Source organism: Lynx canadensis, chromosome A1 (assembly GCF_007474595.2).
Source record: "Lynx canadensis isolate LIC74 chromosome A1, mLynCan4.pri.v2, whole genome shotgun sequence".
NCBI classification, from domain to species: domain Eukaryota; kingdom Metazoa; phylum Chordata; class Mammalia; order Carnivora; family Felidae; genus Lynx; species Lynx canadensis.
Window position 1 is genome coordinate 94,218,203 of NC_044303.2, and position 20,761 is coordinate 94,238,963.

At 46.3% G+C, this 20,761-nt stretch overlaps 1 protein-coding gene across 2 annotated transcripts; it reads right to left on the reverse strand.

Moving 5' to 3' along the window:
* Positions 1 to 367: 367 nt before the first annotated feature.
* On the reverse strand, positions 368 to 19,381 carry LOC115514688 (TIR domain-containing adapter molecule 2). 2 transcript variants are annotated; one of them, XM_032592697.1, is made up of 3 exons: positions 19,252 to 19,381; positions 13,230 to 13,354; positions 368 to 3,042 (listed from the first exon to the last, which is right to left on the reverse strand). In XM_032592697.1, exon 3 carries the CDS (start codon positions 2,991 to 2,993, stop codon positions 2,280 to 2,282), a length of 714 nt encoding a protein of 237 aa, XP_032448588.1. In that variant the 5' UTR covers positions 2,994 to 3,042; positions 13,230 to 13,354; positions 19,252 to 19,381; the 3' UTR covers positions 368 to 2,279. The 2 variants fall into 2 exon arrangements, with proteins under 2 accessions (XP_032448588.1, XP_030172679.1); XM_030316819.2 differs by lacking the exon at positions 19,252 to 19,381 and adding an exon at positions 17,264 to 17,427 and having other exon boundaries at positions 1,685 to 3,042.
* Positions 19,382 to 20,761: the final 1,380 nt, after the last annotated feature.

Genomic DNA, 20,761 nt, shown 5'->3' on the forward strand with positions numbered 1-20,761 from the left:
TTTATTTTGAGAGTGTGCGCTCCCATGCCAGTGGGGGAGGGGCAGAGATAGAGGGAGAGACTCCCAAGCAAGCTGTGTGCACAGGGCTTGATCCCACAACTTCGAGATCATGACCTGAGTCAAAATCAAGAGTTGGGTGCCTAACTGACTGAGCCAGCCAGGTGCCCAGTAATTCTTTTCACAGCTGTTAATTTCAACAGTTATTCAGTACTTAACATTCTCCTTCACCATAAAAAATATATGTAACTCCAAACTGAATGAGACATGGTACCTGGTGCTCTGAGGAGGAGCACAGATTGATGGCTCTCTTCAAAATACTTTTCCACAATCCTCCCTGGAGTTGGAAATAATCAAGTGTAGTCATGGGTAAAAAATAAAAGCATTTATTTAAAAAACGCCATCCAGCATCAGGAGCTCCAACTTTGGTAATAAGCATGAAGGGTGGGTGGTTAATGGTTTTTTTAGTGGATGGAATTGGTGATACACGAGGCTGCATGGTTAAAAATCCATATATATATATATATATATATATATATTTATTATTAAACTGAAAAAGTGAGTAAGCAAGCTACTATGAAAGAAAGGGGCCTCAAGTAAAGAAAACAGCACCATGCAATGAAGACAATCTCTTCTTCAATAAGTACTAGCAAAGCAGGTTTGACTTCCTTGCAGGATTATGGGAAAAGCTCCTCATGGAACATTCAGTCATGGCTACGAAGAGGTGGAAACAGAAAGATGTGGGCAGACCCCTTGTACTCATAAGAGATACAGGGAAGTGAGGATAAGGAGAAAGAAAAATCGAGCAGAATGTCTTTGCTCAACGGTCCCCATAAAAAATGTATTTTAAAAGAATCTGAGCAAGCGTGGATTGTCATTCTTTGGTGACCATAAAAGTGTTAACAGATAGCATTAGAAATCAATTATGCTGTCAACACATCAGAATAGCCTTTCACTGTAAGTGTATCTAAAGCCTCCTGCAAATTATTGCACATCGCATTACAAAATTGTGTTGTTGGTTTTTTGTTTTTTGAGTTTTTTTGCTTGTTCGCTTTTCTGGTTCCTAGTTGTTCACATTCTGGGAGAGGACAAAGGCCTTTAGAGAGCCATCAATTCAACGCTTTCATTTCACAGATAAAGGAGGGTAAGGTCACATTCGGCCTCAGTGGCAGAGACTGGACTAGAATCAGGTGGGGTGCCTTCCCCGTTACGACATGACGTGATTCACACTCCACCCTGTCCCCAGTCTGTACCCGATGGCTCTTGTTCAGATGGCTAATCTGAACACCAGCTGAGAAATACTTCCTGGGTAGAGCACTGTGATAGGAATTTCTTTTTTAATTATTTTTAATGTTTATTTATTTTTGAGAGAGAGACAGCATGAGCAGCGGAAGGGCAGAGAGAGACAGACAGACAGACAGCGTATCCGAAGTAGGCTCTGTGCTGTCAGCACACGGGGCTCAACCCACAAACCATGAGATCATGACCTGAGCCGAAGTCGGACGTTCAACCGACTGAGCCACCCAGGCTCCCCAACAGGAATTTTTAAAGGCTGCCTTAAGAGAGATTAAGGAGAACATCTGGCAGAGGACACTCCAGGGGACATGGAGACACGGCTCCCTGGAGTCCCCAACCAGGATGCCATCGAATGGCGTTACTAGTCAGTGGTAGGCACTGTGTCCAAATACACAAATTCCAGCAGAAAGAAAAAATACATTCGATTGGATTCTTTTAAAAAGCCCACCGTTCTCATATCTGCTTTTAATTTCCTATTTATCACGACTCAACATTCTAAATGTTCTCGAGGGGCTCTCTATCCTTCTGGGCGGCGATACCAGTAAGGCTGGGCTGCAACATTTCTGAGAGGTACCTCAAGAGTGAGGGTGCTCACATCGCCCGGGGACGTCTTCTTCTGCGTGTCCTTGGAGAACAAAATGCAGGCGTTACCGTATTTTTACAGTGTCTACCCTGTAAGTTTGGGTTCAAGGGTTGCTGCAAGGAATGTGAATTAAGGATAATCCTCTGTGATGTTCATGAACTAGGAGAAACGCGATGGGAATGTTCTTAAAACTCTGACGATCTCTGGTTTATCAAAACAACATCGCAAAGGACCTCAAGTCTGCACAGGGTCCCGCAGAAACTTGGCTTTCTTGGTGCTCCTAGGTTTCTGGAAGAGCCAGGTTCTCTTTTATTTAAATTCTTCCCAGGAATGTGCTTTCTCAAGGGAAGGCGAGTCATTTGCTCTAGAAAACAAGAGCCAGCCGTGGGTGGGGAGCTCCATCTCAGGCGATCGATTGCCTCTGCAGGGTAGTTCTGGTCTCTTTCCATATAGATTGTTGTATCTTATACACAGACTCCTGGAAAATCCTTTCCACTTGTGTAGGAAAGCCACGGCTTTCTTCCTCTAGGGCATTGATGGTTCGCAGAGCAAAGGGAGTCCTTTCTCGGGGCAGGGGATTATTCAGGGGCCGCAGGGGTATGACGGAGTTGTACTTGTGCTGCCTGTTCACGGAGTTCATGAGGGACGTGTAGAACTGGAATTTACACCAGGTGTCTCTTAAAAAGTTTTCGGTCAACAGTAAGATGGTCCAGGCAGACCCGTTTACGGCGTCGTCTAAGTTCTGCAGGTGCTGTCTGCCGCACGGCATCTCGGCGAAGATTATTCCGGGTTTGATGCCGAAGTCATTTTGTAGCAGATTCTGGACTCTGAGGGCCTCGTCTGTGTCATCTTCTGCGTGCAGTATCACAAACTTGAGGAACACCTCCTCTTCATCCTCTTCGGGCACCTCTTCTGTGGCCTCAGTGCCCTCCCGCTCTCCAGAGGGCGTCAGGGCACCGTGGCTATGCTCGGCAATGTCATGCAGGGAGATGTCGTCGGATTTCTTGGAATCTGCCTCATGAGGTCTCTGACTCATATCCACACTGGGACTTTTACCCCAGGGCAGAGAGAGAGGGCAGGGGTCTATTTTAGACTTCCCGACACCCATTATCAACATCCAGGTCAGGAGAGGAGGGCTTCACTTCTTCCTCAACATCTCTTTTCATCTAAAGAGAGAAGAAACAACAAAGCAGACGAAAGGTTGTAAAGGTGATCAAAACACAAAAAATGGAAACTATGTTCTTCATTCTACCAGAAAACCTGAACAAGATCACAACACGTGGACCCTGAGAAAGAAATGCCAATCAGCTCTTGGAGCAAGGAGATCCCCTGCCTTTGACGAGCGTCACGAGGGCCACCACAGGTTAAGCCAAGGGCAAGTTCAATAGTCAGTTTATGTAACAGGAGACATTTGGAAATCTTAAATGGTTTTATGTTCGCACTGTAAACCTCCAGAATAAAGTCAATGGCTTTGGTGTTTTACAGAGATGGTACCATACCACTCTACCCATATGGAGTTTAAATCCAACTTCTTCATTATCCACTTACTGTGTAAACTAGAAACAGAGAAGTGGAAAGCAACAGAATACTCAAATATTAAATATAAAGCTTATTTTTGCATCAAATACAAATACAAAACAGAACACAAATTTCCCAAAGATCACTAGCCAGCAGCTCTAACTCGGCACAAAGAGAAGATCTGAAACGTCAAATGAAGTGATGTCTAAGGTTCACCGGCTGGGAACTTCTCTGTCTGGGGTCAGGCACTGGTGTTGGGGCTGGCGGGGAAATTGCAGTAAGGTTGAGAAAAGTAAGGAATACCTTTTTCTAGCTAATCCTGGGAATACTTTGAAAACTCAGTGTTCATCTAGGGAAAAATTAACATCTCAGTTTCGCGTGGGATATGGAAACAAAGCCTAGTGATTTTCTCCAGTGAAATCAACAAAGAATCATTACAGTCTCATCCTCATTCTGTTGTTTTAAAAATTCTAAATTCAGAGTGGAAGAATTAGATCAGCTGTGAAAAGAAACGTACTTCACGTGAGTCTAGTTTAAACAAATCTTCCGATAACATTGGCAATGTGGTGAACAGGACTCCCAAACAGGCAGTTTCAAGGATTCTTTTATCAAAAGATAGAAAATTTACAACAGATAAATAGAGGTTCCATATTTTCAAATAGGGGCCCAGAGGCTCTATTACAGAGGTTTTTTTAATATATATTTTTAGGGGCGCCTGGGTGGCTCAGTCGGTGAAGCGTCCGACTTCGGCTCAGGTCATGATCTCACACTCCGTGAGTTCGAGCCCTGCATCGGGCTCTGTGCTGACCGCTCAGAGCCTGGAACCTGTTTCAGATTCTGTGTCTCCCTCTCTCTCTGCCCCTCCCCTGTTCATGCTCTGTCTCTCTCTGTCTCAAAAATAAATAAACGTTAAAAAAAAATAATATATATTTTTAAGTGTATTTATTTTGAGAGAGAGAGACCAACCCAAGCAGGCTCTGTACTGTCAGCACAGAGCCTGACGTGGGGCTTGATGTCAGCAACCATGAGATCGTGACCTGAGACGAAATCAAGAGTCGGCCGCTTAACCGAGTGAGCCACCCAGGTGCCCCTCTATTCCAAAGCTTTTCAATGTATTGTTCATGAACAAAGACCAGAGTTCAAATCAAGAAAGCAATTAGGTTTATAATTATAATGACATAAATAACATATACCAAGATAATTTAGGTTTAGAAAAAAAAACATTCAGCAAAAATGGTGGAAAACTGTTATGGGAAGAAATGATAAGGGAAAACAGAAAAATTTTTCATGTACTTAAAGAGAGAAAGGGTTTGCTACTGTCTCTGAATAGTGAGGGAATTGAGGGAATTGCTAGCTACAGCTTCTCCTTTATTTTGTCTACACTTTAGCTTCTACTCGGCAGTATGTTATGGCAGCTACCAAGAGGTACTCTACGGCATAACTCCAAAACGCTACACGCATCCATCCCAAATAGCAAAACCACATGAATTTGGAATCTCTTCGCTGGTTAGAATTAACTGCTGACTTTGTTGTTGTGTAATGAAAAACAAAAGGTGTTTCCCTGCAAAGTTGCAGCAAAAAGCTTCTCCTGTATAAAAAAAATAATTTTTGAGTGATGTACATAATTGTTGAATTGCTATATTGAGTATATATATCATCAATACAGTCTGAAACTGACTGAAACTGACACAAGACTGTAGGTTAACTACACTGCAATTTCATTCAGAGACAGATCAAGCTCTCAGGAGGGGGAGAGGGAGAGGGAGAGAGAGAATCCCAAGGAGGGTCTGCACTGTCAGCACAGAGCCAGACACGGGGCTTGAACTCAAGAACTGTGAGATCACGACCTTACCGAAACCAAGAGTCAGATGCTTAACTGCCACCCAGGTGCCCCATTACACTACAATTTCAAAAAACTGTTAACCATTTAGAAGAATCTACTTATGGTGTCAATTAAAATGAGCTTCACTTATGTTCACTGAGATAAGTTTGTGAAACCAACTTAACACCGTTATCTTAATCACTAGTGGCTGCAGAGAAGTGCACTTGGAGGAACAGAAGAGATATTCATAAAATGCTTCTAAAATAACTAGGGTAAAATGGTATGTCAAGCCAGAGTCAAAAAAATCTCTTGGCATAAACAAAAGTAAGTAACACAAGAACTGTGACTTTATATCTTAGTTTTCTTAAACATTGGTCAGCAGAAAAGAGGAAAGCCTCAAGAAATCTATGATGGAGCTCTTTCAACATCCAAGCCCTCCTACCCAGCCCCACCCTAAGCAGCCCAGAGAGAAGAAAGCGAGGACACTGTCTGGAAAACTTCACTGGGACCTTCTAATCTGGAGGGTGGGTGTAAGGAGAAAGCCCAGGAGGAGAGATGGGAGATCTGCCTTTCCTACCACCCAGTGATTCCTAGACAGGCAAATGGTCTCCATCCAGGACTGTGGTTCTCAAGGAAGAAGGAAGGAACACGACTGTGCTCTTGCCAAGCCAACAAACTCCACCTATAAGAGGGCTTTCCCACAACACAAGGCAGGTGTGGGATAAAGAACCCGGGGAAGCCTTTGTAGGTCCCCTTCCCATCGGCTACAGACAGATACAGGGTGAAAACATTTTCTTCCCCTCAGTGAAATGGAAGGCGAATGAAGGCAGCCATGGGGGAGAAGCACACGAAATCACCGGTCACAGGAATAAAAATGCCCGTGTGTACATTTTTTCATTTGTGCTTTTTTAAAGAAAAGGTAGTAGCTGAAATACATGACGACTCTGAGGACGTTTTTATAGTGAAAAGTCTCACTTTCATCCTTGTCTTCCCCATCCATCCTGTTCCCCCCATGGCCTCCTACTGGTGACCACTTTTATTAGTTTCTCCTGTACCCTTCCATTGTTTCTTTGTTGTTATTGTTGTTGTTGTTGTTTTTAATTTTACTTTTTAAAATTTACATTCAAGTTAGTTAGCATATACTGCAACAATGATTTCAGGAGTAGATTCCTTTGTGCCCCTTACCCAGTTAGCCCACCCCCCCCCCACAACCCTTCCAGTAACCCTCAGTTTGTTCTTCATATTTATGAGTCTCTTCTGTTTTGTCCCCCTCCCTGTTTTTATATTATTTTTGTTTCCTTTCCCTTATGTTCATCTGTTTTGTCTCTTAAAGTCCTCATCTGAGTGAAGTCATATGATTTTTGTCTTTCTCTGACTGACTAATTTCACTTAGCATCATACCCTCCAGTTCCAGTCACGTAGTTGCAAATGGCAAGATCTCCTTCTTTTTGATTGCCAAGTAATACTCCATTGCGTGTATATACCACATCTTCTTTATCCATTCATCCATCGATGGACATTTGGGCTCTTTCCATACTTTGGCTATTGTGGATAGTGCTGCTCTAAACATGGGGGTGCACGTGTCCCTTCGAAACAGCATACCTGTATCCCTTGGATAAATACCTACTAGTGCAATTGCTGGGTCGTAGAGTAGTTCTATTTTTAGTTTTTTGAGGAAACTCCATCCTGTTTTCCAGAGTGGCTGCACCAGTTTGCATTCCCACATTATTTCTCTATGAATATATATCCTTTTTCTCTTTCCTTTTCACAAAAAAGTGTCATCACTTATGCATATGTATGTATATAACACACACACACACACACACACACACTGAAAAACAGCAGCAGAGACACGTAGCACATAATTTCTCACTCTTGTTTACAACAAAATTTTCGACCATGTGTATATACCATAATCGTTCTCTGTTCTTGGATATGCGAGTTGTTTCCAGTTGGCTCCTGTTATGGACAATGCTGCAGAGAACAGCTCTGAATAAAAGTCATTTCATAATGTGTGCAAGTTCATCTGCAGAATCATTTCCCCAAATGGGATTTCTCTGTCAAAGGACAAATGCATTCGTAATAAGGATAGGTTTGGCCGAATTACTCTAAGATGGAAACTTCTGTGTGTCTGCTTTTAACCTGATAGAATGACATCCCTACCCCCACCCCTAGTCCCATGAAAGATCCAAGATCAAAGCTACAGTTACCAATGACAACAGCCCAACTGGGCTCATTACATCCCCTCAGGGCAACAATTACGTGGAAAAACTCAACCCTTCAGAATGGAAGGGAAGCTGAGGTTCTGAAGGGGAGATCAGGGGGTCCTAGATAAGAAGGAATGAGGGTCCAGAGTATACCCACCTCGTACCCAGCAAAAGAGGGTCCCAAAAGGATCCTCCACATTAAACAGGAGTACAGTGAAAAGGACAAAATGACGAATATGCGTTCTTGGCAAGTAGGCATACAGATCTACAGAAAGTGAAAAAGAATATAAAGACAGCAGGCAAAAGACAAAAAATTCCAGGGCGCCTGGGTGGCTCAGTCGGTTAAGCCTCTGACTTCAGCTCAGGCCATGACCTCACAGTCCGTGAGTTCAAGCCCCACATCGGGCTCTGTGCTGACAGCTCAGAGCCTGGAGCCTGCTTCGAATTCTGTGACTCCTTCTCTCTCTGCCCTTCTGCCTCTCACGTTCTGTCTCTCTCTCAAAAATAAATAAACATTAAAAGACAAAAAACTCCATTTTCATGAAGACGAGGTGCTCTGGACGGGTGCCTGGGTGGCTCAGTCGGTTAAGCGTCCAACTTTGGCTCAAGTCATGATCTCATGGTTCATGGGTTCAAGCCCTGCATTGGGCTCTGCACTGACAGTGTGGAGCCTGCTTGGGATTCTCTCTCTCTCCCTCCCTCTCTCTCTGCCCCTCCCCCTCCTCTCTCTCTCTCTCAAAATAAATAAATAAACTAAAAAAAAAAAAAGACTATGTGCTCTTGAATCTGCCTAAATGTAAATCCCAACACCCTGCTATAAAAAAAGCCATGTGACTTTAGTACAAGTTACTTGATAACTGTGCTTTAATTTCATCATGTGCAGAGCGGTGATAATCATAGTACCCACCTTTAGGGTTTCTATGAAGATCACAATGGCTGAGCACAGCACTCCTTATGTGTTAGTGGCCATTATGGTTATGACATACATAACAAAGAAGCTGAAGGAACATTTCATTTCCACAACCAGGGCTTACGCTCTGGGGCAGGGCTACTCCAAGAGCAGTCCATGGACAAGCTGGCCGTCTCTGAAATGTCTGGTGCCAGTCCATGACAAGATGGGGACACCATGCCAGGATGTAAATCAACCACATCAGGTAGGTACGCTTTTCAGTTCAGCTAACATTTTTTCATAGCAAGACATTTTCAATGCAGAGAGCCACACGGTTTACCTTCAGTGCCTGCTGCTGCTTCTATTACGAGACCAGCATTCTGAATAGTGCTGCCCCAGGAGACGCTAAAGAGAAGGGTAACCAATGAAACAAAAGTATCGAAGCTGAGAGAACAGAATTCCCTGAAAAGAGAGACTGCAGACAAATCAAGGGTCTGACACCATTACGAAGAAACAGAAAAAAGGCGGCAAATGGAATAAACAGGATCAAAACCAAATCAGTTAAACGTGGTGGAAAGGTGTGAAGAAAAAAAAATCCGAGAATGCAGAATGGAAAAAAGACCATTGACAGTAAAGCAATAGGAAAAAAGATATAGCTATGGAGATTTGAAAAAGAAAAAAAAAAAAGCAAATGGAATGAAAACCAATGCATCTGAAATAGAAAATTCGATGAATGTCAACACAAAATTCGAAGATGTAACAGATTCACCAGCCTCAATCAAACGCTCAGCCTTACTGAGCCCAATCAGACATTATGTGCCTTCCGATGTAATTCTATATGATGTACACGGCATAATGCATGAAGCAGTCTTGCCAAAAACGTTGAGCCCGACTCTAGCCAAGTCTTTGGATATAATTACCAGTTTACAGAAATAAAGAGGATGTGAAAAATGTCCACCAAGAGGGGAATGGAGAAAAAATTGTTTCATGCCCATTATCACAGAATACCAGTCAGCAACATGTAGGGAAGAACTACTGATAAACGCACGGATGCGGATGAATCCCAGACTAATTATGTTGTATGAAGGAAGCCAGACCAAACACAAGTACAGATTTTTATTCCATTTATATCAAAATCGAGAGAATTCAAATTGATCTATAGAGACAGAGAACGTTCCTTTCGGACCTGCTTAGGAGAGAGGGAGCTTTGACACTTCTCTTCTTTATAGTATTTAGTCCTTGTCCCACATGGCATTCTTGAGAAATGCTTTGCCCTCTGTTTTCAAAAATCCACAGTACTTATACAGCTCTGTTCTAGATAGTTATGAGTTACAAGTCAGGCTGCCCTCTCACTAGACTTGGGTCCATCCTCTCACGACCGTGGAGTAAGGATTTATAATTTGAGGATACGCGGAGGCAGAATCTAAACGATACAAACAGGGGCGCCTGGGTGGCTCGGTCGGTTGAGCCTCCGACTTCGGCTCAGGTCATGATCTCACAGTCCGTGAGTTCGAGCCCCGCGTCGGGCTCTGGGCTGACGGCTCGGAGCCTGGAGCCTGCTTCCGATTCTGTGTCTCCCTCTCTCTCTGTCCCTCCACCTCATGTGTGTGTGCTCTCTTTCTCAAAATAAATAAATAAATATTTTAAAAATAATAATAAATAAATAAAGACACCGGTGAGGGAAGTAAGCCATGCAGGTACGTGGAGCAAGAGCATCCTGGCCCTGAGGCCAGAGGGTGCCTAACGACTGATGAGCAACGGGAGGTGGGGTACGGTGGGGCTCGAGAGCGCAGCGTAGAGAAGGAGGAGATAATGGGGAGCGGATGCCAGAGGAGGGTTTTGAGCAGAGGGATGCCACGGCCGGACTTTGGTGTTTGTAGGGCGGCTCTGCTGCTCTGAGAACAGAACGGAGAGACGCAAGACCACTTGTTCGGAAGCTGTTGCAGGACCCAGGAGGAAAACGGTGGTGGCTGGGACCAGCGCACGGTGGAAGTGGTGGGCAGGCGCTGGATCTGGGGTATATTTTGCAGAACTGGCAGGGTTTGCTCATGATGCTGAGTGGGCAGAGAATACAGAGTTAGGAGTTTCGGGGACAGGCCCAGCCAAGAGTTGCGTATTTGGCTTTTATCAGTGTATTGACTGTATCTGAAGTTTGTACATTTATTTGAGAGAGACACAGAGAGCACAAGCTGGGGAGGGGCAGGGAGAGGGGGAGAGAGAATCCCAAGCAGGCTCCACGCTGTCAGTGCAGAGCCCGATGTGGGGCTTGAACTCACAAACCATGAGATCATGACCTGGGATGAAATCAAGTCGGAGCTTAACCGACGGAGCCAGCCAGGCGCCCCAATGTATACAGACTGTTTTTAAAACCTAAAGACTGTAGGGGCACCTGGGTGGCTCTGTCGGTTAAGCATCCGACTTCGGCTCAGGTCGGGATCTCTCGGTTTGTGAGTTCGAGCCCCGTGTTGGGCTCTGTGCTGACAGCGTGGAGCCTGGAGCCTGCTTCGGATTCTGTGTCTCCCTCTCTGTCTGCCTCCCCCACTTGTGCTCTGTCTCTTTCTCTAAAAAATAATTAAACATTGAAAAGAATGGAAGGGAGGCGCCTGGGTGGCTGAGTCAGTTAAGCATCTGACTTCGGCTCAGGTCATGATCTCTTGGTTCATGTGTTTGAGCCTTGGGTGATGCTGTGCTGACAGCTGGGAGCCTGGAGCCTGCTTCAGATTCTGTGCTTCCCTCTCTCTCTCTGCCCCTCCCCCGCTCATGCTCTGTCTCTCAATAATAAATAAATGTTAAAAAAAAAAAAAAAAAAACCTAAAGACTGTAGGAGATGGTTAAGGGAAGGAGTAGAGATAGAAAAAGGAAATGGTCCAAGGGCCGAGCCCTAGGGCACTCCAACAGTGTAAGGTCAAGAACAGAAAGGACCAGCAAAGACAGAAAGTGAGCAGTTAGGAAGGCCAGAGGAGTCCTAGGAGAGTGTGGCGCTAACTCAGAAGCTAAGGGGAGGAAGCGGTTCAGGGAAAGACAGCGCGCAGCTGTCTTCCAGAGCCTCCAAAGGCAAGATGGGACAGGCTGCTGGAGGAGCCACGGATGCAGGACCTACTGATTCGGTAAGAGCGGCTTCGGTGGGCTTGTGTCAAACACGAGGGAGGGGAAGCCTCACCGGACAGGGTTGAAAACAAAAGAAGTTCGAGGCTGAGTATAGAGTGTGACGTGGAAGAGTCCTGCCATAAAGGAGAAAAGGGAGTAAGAGCTGGGGGGAGGGGGCCTGGAGCCGTAAGAGGATTTGCTACAAAGATGACTGCTCCAGAGAGCGAGCTAGCGGAGGTACAGTTTGGTGATGCCGGAGGGAAGGAGGGAAAAAAATGAGGGAAGACCCATGTAGGCGAGGCGGGGGTGGCATCCAATGCCAGTTAAGAATCTTGATATTGGCTCAGGTCACGATCTCGCGGTTCCTGAGTTCGAGCTCTGCATCGGGCTCTGCGCTGACAGGGCAGAGCCTGCTTGGGATTCTCTCTCTCCCTGCCCCTTCCCCGCTTGCAGGTGCTCTCTCTCTCAAAATAAATGCATAAACTTAAAAAAGAAATTAAAAACAAAAAAAAAAGAGGGGTGTCTGAGTGGCTCAGTCGGGTGAGCATCTGACTTCAGCTCATGTCACGATCTCACAGTTTGTGAGTTCGAGCCCCGCGTCAGACTCTGTGCTGACAGCTCAGAGCCTGGAGCCTGCTTCTGATTCTGTGTCTCCCTCTCTCTCTGCCTCTCCCCCGCTCATGCTCTATCTCTCTCTGTGTCAAAAATAAAGATAAATGTTAAAAAAAAATTAGAAAAAAAAAGAAAGAAACAGGCTTCGTGTGAGTTGATTTTTCACAACTGTAGGCTGATGTACGTGTTCTCAGCATGCAGAGGGTGGCCGTGCTAAGCTGCAATGTTCGGTACGTGGGGTGTATTAAATGCACTTTTGACTTAGGAGACGTTCAACTGACGATCGGTTCATCAGGATGCAACGCGAGATCGTTCAGTCCGGGAAGATGTGGACTCAGGTTCCACCAAGAAGGAGTTCTGCCTCCAGGTGGCGACGCAGAAATTGTGCCTGAGTTTCCAGCCTTGGACTCAAGATGCAACACCAGCTCTTGCCTGGGTTTCCAGCGCTGCAGACTTCAGGCCCTGGAGCCCCACAACCACGCAAGCCAATTCTTTAAAATAAATGCACCCTGCCCCCCACCCTCCGCCCTCTATACAACCTACCGGTCCTTCTTCTCTAGAGAACCCTACCATAACCTTCCTTAAAGGTGTGTTGCCCTAGAGTTAGGAGTTCATCTTTGCATTTTTTTCCTTTTTTATTTTATTTTTTAAATATAATTTATTGTCAAACTGGCTAACATACAGGGTGTAAAGTGTGCTCTTGGTTTTAGGGGTAGATCCCCGTGATTCATCATTTACATACAACACCCAGTGCTCATCCCAACAAGTGCCCTCCTCAATGCCCATCACCCACGTTCCCCTCTCCCCCACCCCCCCTCAGTTTGTTCTCTGTACTTAAGAATCTCTTACGGTTTGCCTCCCTCCCTCTCTGTTTGTAACTATTTTTCCCCCCATGTTTGACCACCTGGGAAGAGGGTCCCAAAACAGCAATAAGTGAAATAATGATCAGCAATAATTTGATAAAATACGAGAACATATACAGTTTTCAGGGTGTCCATGTATTTACCCCAGAAAAAGCTTGTTCCTGAGATTACTGCCCCTGAAATGTAATACATTTAAGATTAAGGCCCCTAGTGCTTGACTCCTTCAGCCCTGAAGGTTTTCCCTATCTGAACAGCACCATCTTGTGGCAAATACGCATAAAATCAACAGTGTCTTCCCTCGTTTAATTACTACAGTTTCATCGGTATTAACAAATAAGTACTGTGGAAAACTTACTCTGTACCAAGACCTACTGGGTTTTCGGGATGTGAAGCCGGGATGAGTAGACGATAAGTAGACAATCACTGCACTGCTGCTTTGTCCAGGACAACAGGTGCTACGAAAGCGCTCAGGAGGGACACCTGCATCGGACGACACTTGCATGAGTAAGGCTGAGGGACGTGGACACTTACCAGGCAGGGGGAACAGCATGTGCAAAAACACAGAGCCAAGTACATTAGGATCATTTCGCACTAGGTGTTTATATGCCTCGAGTATGAGTAGGAGGAGGCGGGGGGAGCAGTACCAGCAAGAGGTAGGGATGGAGATACACAGGATTAATGAGGGAGCTACCTAATATATTCTGTTCCAGACTTTGAATGCGATCGTGTTGGCAGACAGAGAGCCCTTGGAAGGTGGTAAGTAGGAGAGACATGATCTGACTTGTGCAGGACAGGTTAAAACAGCTGCAGGTATGGAGACCAGGCTGGGATGTGTAAGCTCTAGACTGGGAGAACGATGAGCTGAGAGGCTGCTGCCGTAACCTAGGTGAGGGAGCAGAGCCCTGTACTAAGGAAGTGACAGGGGACGCGAAGATATGCAGGGAGTCACGGGGGCTCACAGAGAAAGAACCAGGTATGCCCCCCAAGCGGGTGCCCTGTGGAACTGGGTGGGTCATGCTGCCATTTGCTGTCGTGAACAGGGCGGGGGAGAGGGTGGGGTATGACCTATTCATCTAGTCTGGGACACAGGGAGCTTGTCCGGGGACCTGGAAGAGCAGCTGGCCATGAGGCACTCACACGTGTAGGAGGCTCAGGAGATCAAATCTTGAGCGTCTGAGAACAGCTAGAAAGAGGAGAGCAGAGAGCTGAAGACACAACCAGTGCCGGGAGGGGCATCCGGAGGAGGAGGGGCCGTATCGGAGCGGAGGAGGGCTGCCTGGCTGGCTCGGATGGTTAAGCCTCCTGATTCTGGCTCAGGTCATGATCTCACACTTCATGGGACTGAGCCTCGCACCGGGCTCTGTGCTGACAGCACAGAGCCTGCTTGGGATTCTTGCTCTGCCCCTCCCCCATTCACACGCTCACTCTCCTTCAAAATAAATAAACTTAAAAAAAAAAAGGAGGGGGGAAAATGGCAACGGAGGAACGGGAAAATCAGACACGTGATGGTGCCAGGAGTGGGACCATCCGGTCAGTGTCCACAGCATCTAGCACCTCGAGGTCCACTGGGGCAATTACAGATGCACGGTGGCATCACCAAAGGAGACGAGAGTATATGGGACGTGAGGGCAAGCCTGGCCAAGAAGGAGAGGAGGGGCCAGGAGTTACAAGGGAACGCAGGGTCCAGAGGGGATTTCTAATGAGATCTCTTAATAAAGAAAACTTGGAACACTTACAAATAGAGGGAATGTGCTAGTAGAGAGACAAAAGATGAAAAACAGGGGTGTGATCTTCCTGTTAGCCTCTTGGTCACTGGGCAGCTTGACCTCGCCTACCTACGCCCTCCTGCTCTAGGAAAGGAGAGAGGCCACCCAACGCCTGAGTCTGCTAGGTCCCAGCACAATGTCCGTGATGAACACTGCAGAAGATGTCGTGACTAGCAGAACCTGTGGGGACAAAGCAAGTGCCCTTTTGTTTCCATGAGGGGGTAGCTGCATCGCACTGGAGGCAGCGGGCCACTTTCGCTAGTGCTATCTGGAAGCTCAAGTGTGGAAACACAGCAGAGAGTGTGGATGATAAGTAGCCAGAGGGGTGTTCCGTAGCAGACTCTGCAGATGCGCGCATCCAACATTTCCTCCCACCTCCTTTTAGTGGACCTTCCGTACTTCCTGTACCACAAGGGCTAAAAGCTGTATTTCCTAGGCTCCCTTCAAGGTAAGATTCCAGGCGTAACTTAAGTTCTGCCGATCAGATGCACTTACACCTCGGAGGGAACTAGGCAGAGGCGGAGCACAAGGCGGCTGTTTTGCTGCTTAAGGCTCCAGCAGAGCTGCTGTGATTCAGGAGCTGGCAGCCAGCTGATTTGGCAGGAGCCCAGTTCCACCAGACCAGCTCTGCTCAGCGGTGCTATGAGGGGTTCTTAGAAACTCAACCTACAGTCTAGTTCTTCAACTTTCCCAACAATACTGTAAATCCCGTAACGGCCTCCAATGCACGGCTTTCTGCTTCAACCAGCCGAAGTTGTGTTCTGGGCAACTAAACTGTGAGGGACACGACATCCACATTCACGACCAAGCGCTACTGCAGAGGTAAGCAGCAAAACACAACCGGCCGCCTGTTTTTGTAAATAAAGTTTTATTGAAAGAAAGCCATGCACATTCACTGATGTGATGTCTCTGGCTAACTGCATGCTAGAGAGGCAGAGTTGAGTAGTCCCAACAGAAACTGTATGGCCCGTAGAGCCTATGATATTTACTGTCTGGCCCTTTCCGGAAAAAACTGGCCGAACTACAGCAATTCCCTGAACTACAACACGGGGGTGCCAAGCTCCATCAGGCTCCGTCATACAAAAGAACAGACCTATGCCAGCCAGGTGAGGAACATGTGTACTTTTCTTTGACTTCTTTACATTGGGAGTCTTTTTTTTTTTAATGTCTATTTATGGGAGACACAGACTGACAGAGAGAGAGAGAGAGAGAGACAGAATGGGAGCGGGGGAGGAGCAGAGAGAGAGACACATAGAATCCAAAGCAGGCTCCAGGCTCCAAGCTGGCAGCACAGAGCCCGATGCAGGGCTCGAACTCGTGAACCCCGAGACCATGACCTGGATGCTTAACCGACTGAGCCACCCAGGTGCCCCAGGTGTTCTGGTTTTAACCTCTTCACTCTTGGCTTCTCCTTAACTCACCTACTCTCATCTTCTCCCTGTTCCTTATTCCAAACGCCCTCATTTTAAAATGTTATTTCATCGTCTATTGTACATATTTATTCACTCATCTGAAATCCCAATGCTGAAATGGAACATTTTTTTCCTTCTCTTTTGAAAGAGGGGAAGGTAATAAGTACACGTGTTACTGATAACATCACAGAACTAGTTCCTTGGGATAAAAATGAGAAATAAACATTATAAACAGTCTTTTATCCCCCCACAGCTTTTCATAAAGATAAAAATATTATTTTTCACTCCCATCCCCACCTATTGTAAAAAGAGAACAGAATGTTGCTATAAAATCTTGACATTCTGATAGTGGTTTACTCACCACACAACTTAAAAACTTGTGTAATATTCTCTGAACCTGCTCCCACACGTTTCTTCTTCCCATTAAAACTACCTATTCCCGGTACCATTCAAAAACTCTCCAAGTGAGGGACTGTTGTTTCCTAATGATAACCAGGGACGTTCCAAAAAAAAAAAAAAAATTACTGCACATTCTTTTTGATACGTGGACTATTTTTCTTTCATTTTCTATATTTAAAAATGAGAACTGGCCTTAACGGGCAAATCTTCTCCAAACCAGGAAGAACGTTTTCTAAAACTGCTGAATGTAAAAACGGCAAACTGCACATCTTATCAAAATGAGGCTCAAGGCAAGCACGGGGGTGCGTTTTTAATATTAGAGAGCCTCGAAACCAGCAATGATTTAAGAGCCACCACAGGCTTTGTGGAATTGTGGAGAATAACATTCAGTATCCAACAGCAACCCACACAAAAGGTCAGGAGCAAAGGGCTGTTCAAAAAGCAAAAAATAGGCAGTAACCCCTGGGACAGTATTTCAACAGGGAGGCGAGAGAAGGTGAAGGTGCAACAACAGCTTGTGAGGGTCAAGCCAAGGCCGACCACAGGCAAAAACAGCAGCGTGATCAGTGTCACTAGTGGAGTAAGCAAGGGAAAAGGTGAGAGGGAAAAGGTGAGAGAGAGAGGTTAGATCACATAGGGCGCTGAAGCCATCGTAAGAGTTCGGTTTTTCTGCTTTTGATGAGAAGCTACCAGGTTTTGAAGGGAAGTGAAAGTTCTGATTACATGTTTTTTGGTTTTCTGTAACCACTGCTGTTGGGAGAAAGGCTGTAGGGGAGCCAGGCAGAACCAGGAAGACCAAATCAGAGACTTACAGTCATCTAAGCAAGAAGGCACTGTAGTTTTTGTTAGAGAGGGCGGGATACATGGTCAGACTTGAGATATCTTTTCAGGGTAGAGTTGACAGAATGTGCTGGATGCTTGGATGTTGGGTCAGAACTAAAAGGATGAGTCCAGGACGATTCCTAGAGTTTTAGCCTAGATGAAAGACAGTAACATTTACCGTGATGAGGAAGGTAAATGAGGGAAAAACTAAAGGGAGGGCTGGGTGGGTGCGGTATTACGAATTCTGTTTGGACACACTACATTTATTTTTTTTAACGTTTTATTTAAAGAGAGAGAGAGAACAAGCAGGAGACGGGCAGAGAGAGAGGGAAACACCGAAGCGGGCTCCAGGCTCTGAATTGTCAGCACAGATCCGGACACAGGGCTCAAACTCATGAACCGGAAGATCATGACCTGAGCTGAAGTCAGACCCTTAACCGATTCAGCCACTCAGACACCCCTGGACACACAACATTTAAATGCCCATCAGACTTCCAAGTGGAGATGCTGAGTAAACAGTTGGAGATAAGCATCTGGAACTCAGGACAGAAAAGTTAAACATAAACATTTGGAAGTTGTCAGCTTAGAGATGTTATTTATAGCCATGGACTGCCCCTTGGGAGGGGTGCCTGGGTGGTTCAGTGGGTTAAGCCTGGGGCTGCAGCTCAGGTCATGATCTCATGGTCGGTGGGTTTGAACCCTGCATCGGGCTCTGTACTGTCATAACAGCTCAGAGCCTGGAGCCTGCTTCAGATTCTGTGTCTCCATCTCTCTCTGCCCCTCCCTGGTTCGTGCTCTCTCTCTCTCAAAAAATAAATAAAGATTAAAAAAAATTTTTTTTTTAAATAAAAAGAAAGAAACTGCCTTGGGAGAAAGTATGCCTAGAAAGAGAATATGGCCAGTACTGAGTGCTGTAGCACTCTGAACACTCAGTGGTTGGGAAAAAGAAACCTAGAGACACAGAAGGAGTGGCCAGTGAGATGGGAGGAAATGCAGGAAAATGTGGTGACCTGGAAGTCAATGGAAGGAAAAATGTGGAGAAGGGAGCAATCAACTGTGCCGTATAAGGTGAAAACTGGCACAGACCCTAGATTTCCCGAGAAGGGGTAGGAAGACAGCCTGACTGAGATGAGAGGGGGTTGGAGGAAAACAGGAGTGGACCTAGAAACTTGGGAAGCAAGTCTTTCATTCAAAAAGCTGGTTTTTTGTTTTGTTCTTTAAAAAAAGGGAGCAGAGAAATGGGTAGGACCTAGAATGGGGATGTTCGGTCTAGGGGGTGTTAAGGACGAGATTTATCTGCAGATGTTTGTTAAATAAATAAATAACACCACGAGGAACAAATGACAAGACAGGAGGTGCCAATGATTCAACAGTCTAAACGCAGTTTATACTTCAAGTTCCATATAGCTGGACACATGAGTGACATTTACTGTGTTTCAAAAGGAGATAAGGTGGTTTTCTATACCTGCTCATCTACTTTCCGATTTAAATGAGATATATGGAGTTGGAGAGCTTTAGAATCAACACACTACTTCAAGCGTTAAAATGTATCAGATCTTTAAATATATATTTACATATATAAATAAATATATCTCTTTAAAAATATATGTAAATATATATATATATATTTTTTTTAGTTTACTGCCTAAAAACTAGATCACAGTTGCCAGCCCAAATTGCTTTTATCCAAATTAGCTTTTAGCCAAATACGAAAACCAAAACCGAAAGCTTCAGCATTGGTTCCGTGTGTGTCCAGTTGAGGCTCACGGAGAACCTCTCGGCCACTTGGTTATATTCTGAGGTTTTTCCCAGAAACAGGTTTTCTGGTCAAAGGGAAACCTATAAGCAAGGCAGAAGGCTGCGCGGATTCTCCCCGCAAGGGGAGGCAAGCACCCACCGAAGGGACGGCGCCGCGCCGGCCAGCCCCAAGCTCGCCCCGCGCCCCGATGCCGTTCCCGCCAGGACGCCCGCTACTCGCCTGGATGGGGGGGGCGACCCGCGCGGGGCCCCGCGACTCCCTAGTCTTCCTCTCCCTCTAGGCGACCCCGCCGGCGGCGACTTCCCCACGCGCCGCAGTGAGGACGGTGTGCGGCCCGGAGCGCAGGCCCCGCCCCTCGAGTGTCCACGCCCACCGGCCCCACTCGCCGCGGACGGAGGGTGCCCCGCCAGGCGCGCAGGCTCCGTCCCTCGCGAGCCCACGCCCACCGTTCCCGCTTGCCTCCGGGAAGGGGAGGTGTCCGTGTCCCGCGCGCCAGCTTCTCTCCCCAGAGGCGCTGGGATGCTAGTCCCTAGAGGTCAGCCCCGCGGGAACAAGTCCCGGGAACCTTCCTGGGTCTCTGCGCAGAAGGAAGAGCCGGGCAGAGGACCGGCAGTGGCGCGGGGGGAATGTCACCGAGGCGAACGGGCACGTTCTCTGCGCTGCTTTGTAATGTCCCCGGACGCCCGGGCTTGGAGGCTTAGGTGCGGGTGACGCTGTTGTGTTTGCTCCGTACAGACCTGGGTGCTGGGATGAGGGGCGCAGCCGCTGCCTCCACGCCTCCCAGACAGGAGGAGCCCCTAAACTCAGAAGGAAGGAAACCCTGGGCTTACCCAAACCCTAGACCTTGCCGATATCCAGCCGTTCCCGCGGTCCCCCTGGCTTCTCCTTTGCCTTTAGGGCCCTTTCACTGACTAGTGCTGTTGTCAGCTATATCCGTGCGCGGCGCATCACCCCCTCCTCGAAGAAGCCACCCTCACAAAGTTTCCTCTCTACGGTCCCTTGGCCACAACGGAAACAGACTGAAACAACGCTGAATATGAAGAGAAAAGAAAAAAAGCAAAGAAGAAGAAGCATAAAAAGCCTTATACAGCCAAATGCCTAATCCCACTCTGTCCTCCTCAAGCTCCCAATCCTAGTCATAACCCTATCAACCCAGTTCAGAAATTCTCTCCACCTCCATTTCTTTTAATTCTCAGTCAATTCCTATTCCCTGCCCAAAGTTTCCTGCCTGTACTTCGTCTGACAACCCTTCCAATCCCTGCTTTTTAATGTTTTCATTGAAAAAACACCGATGACAAGTGAGATAAACATTGATTTCCCCCATTCACCATCCACGTGGCATGCATAAATCAGCCCAGAGTCACCAATGTCAAAGGCAAACTTACTTGAATTGTTCCCATTTTATATTTTAAATTGCTCCAAATTTTGCATTCTTCTTCACGAATATTCACGTGGTGTAGTAAGAAAACATTTTTAATTGGTCACGAGTTTAATAATTTGAAATTTCTCCAAATTTTCTAAAGTTACATTTCAAGAAAGTGCACCATTTATGCTACAAATATTTAGTATCATGTATGTACAGGCACGAGGGATATACTGTCAAGAAGACACATGGTCCCTGTCCTCATGGAGATTTTGTAGTCTAGTCCAAAAGACAGACAATAGATATGTAAACAAGCAAGACAACTAGGAATATTCATTGTTGGGGCTCCTGGGTGGCTCAGTGAGT

What these genes read in the sequence shown, in the direction of transcription:
- LOC115514688 (XM_032592697.1), bottom strand. Translation starts at nt 2,993, where the DNA reads ATGTTGATAATGGGTGTCGGGAAGTCTAAAATAGACCCCTGCCCTCTC.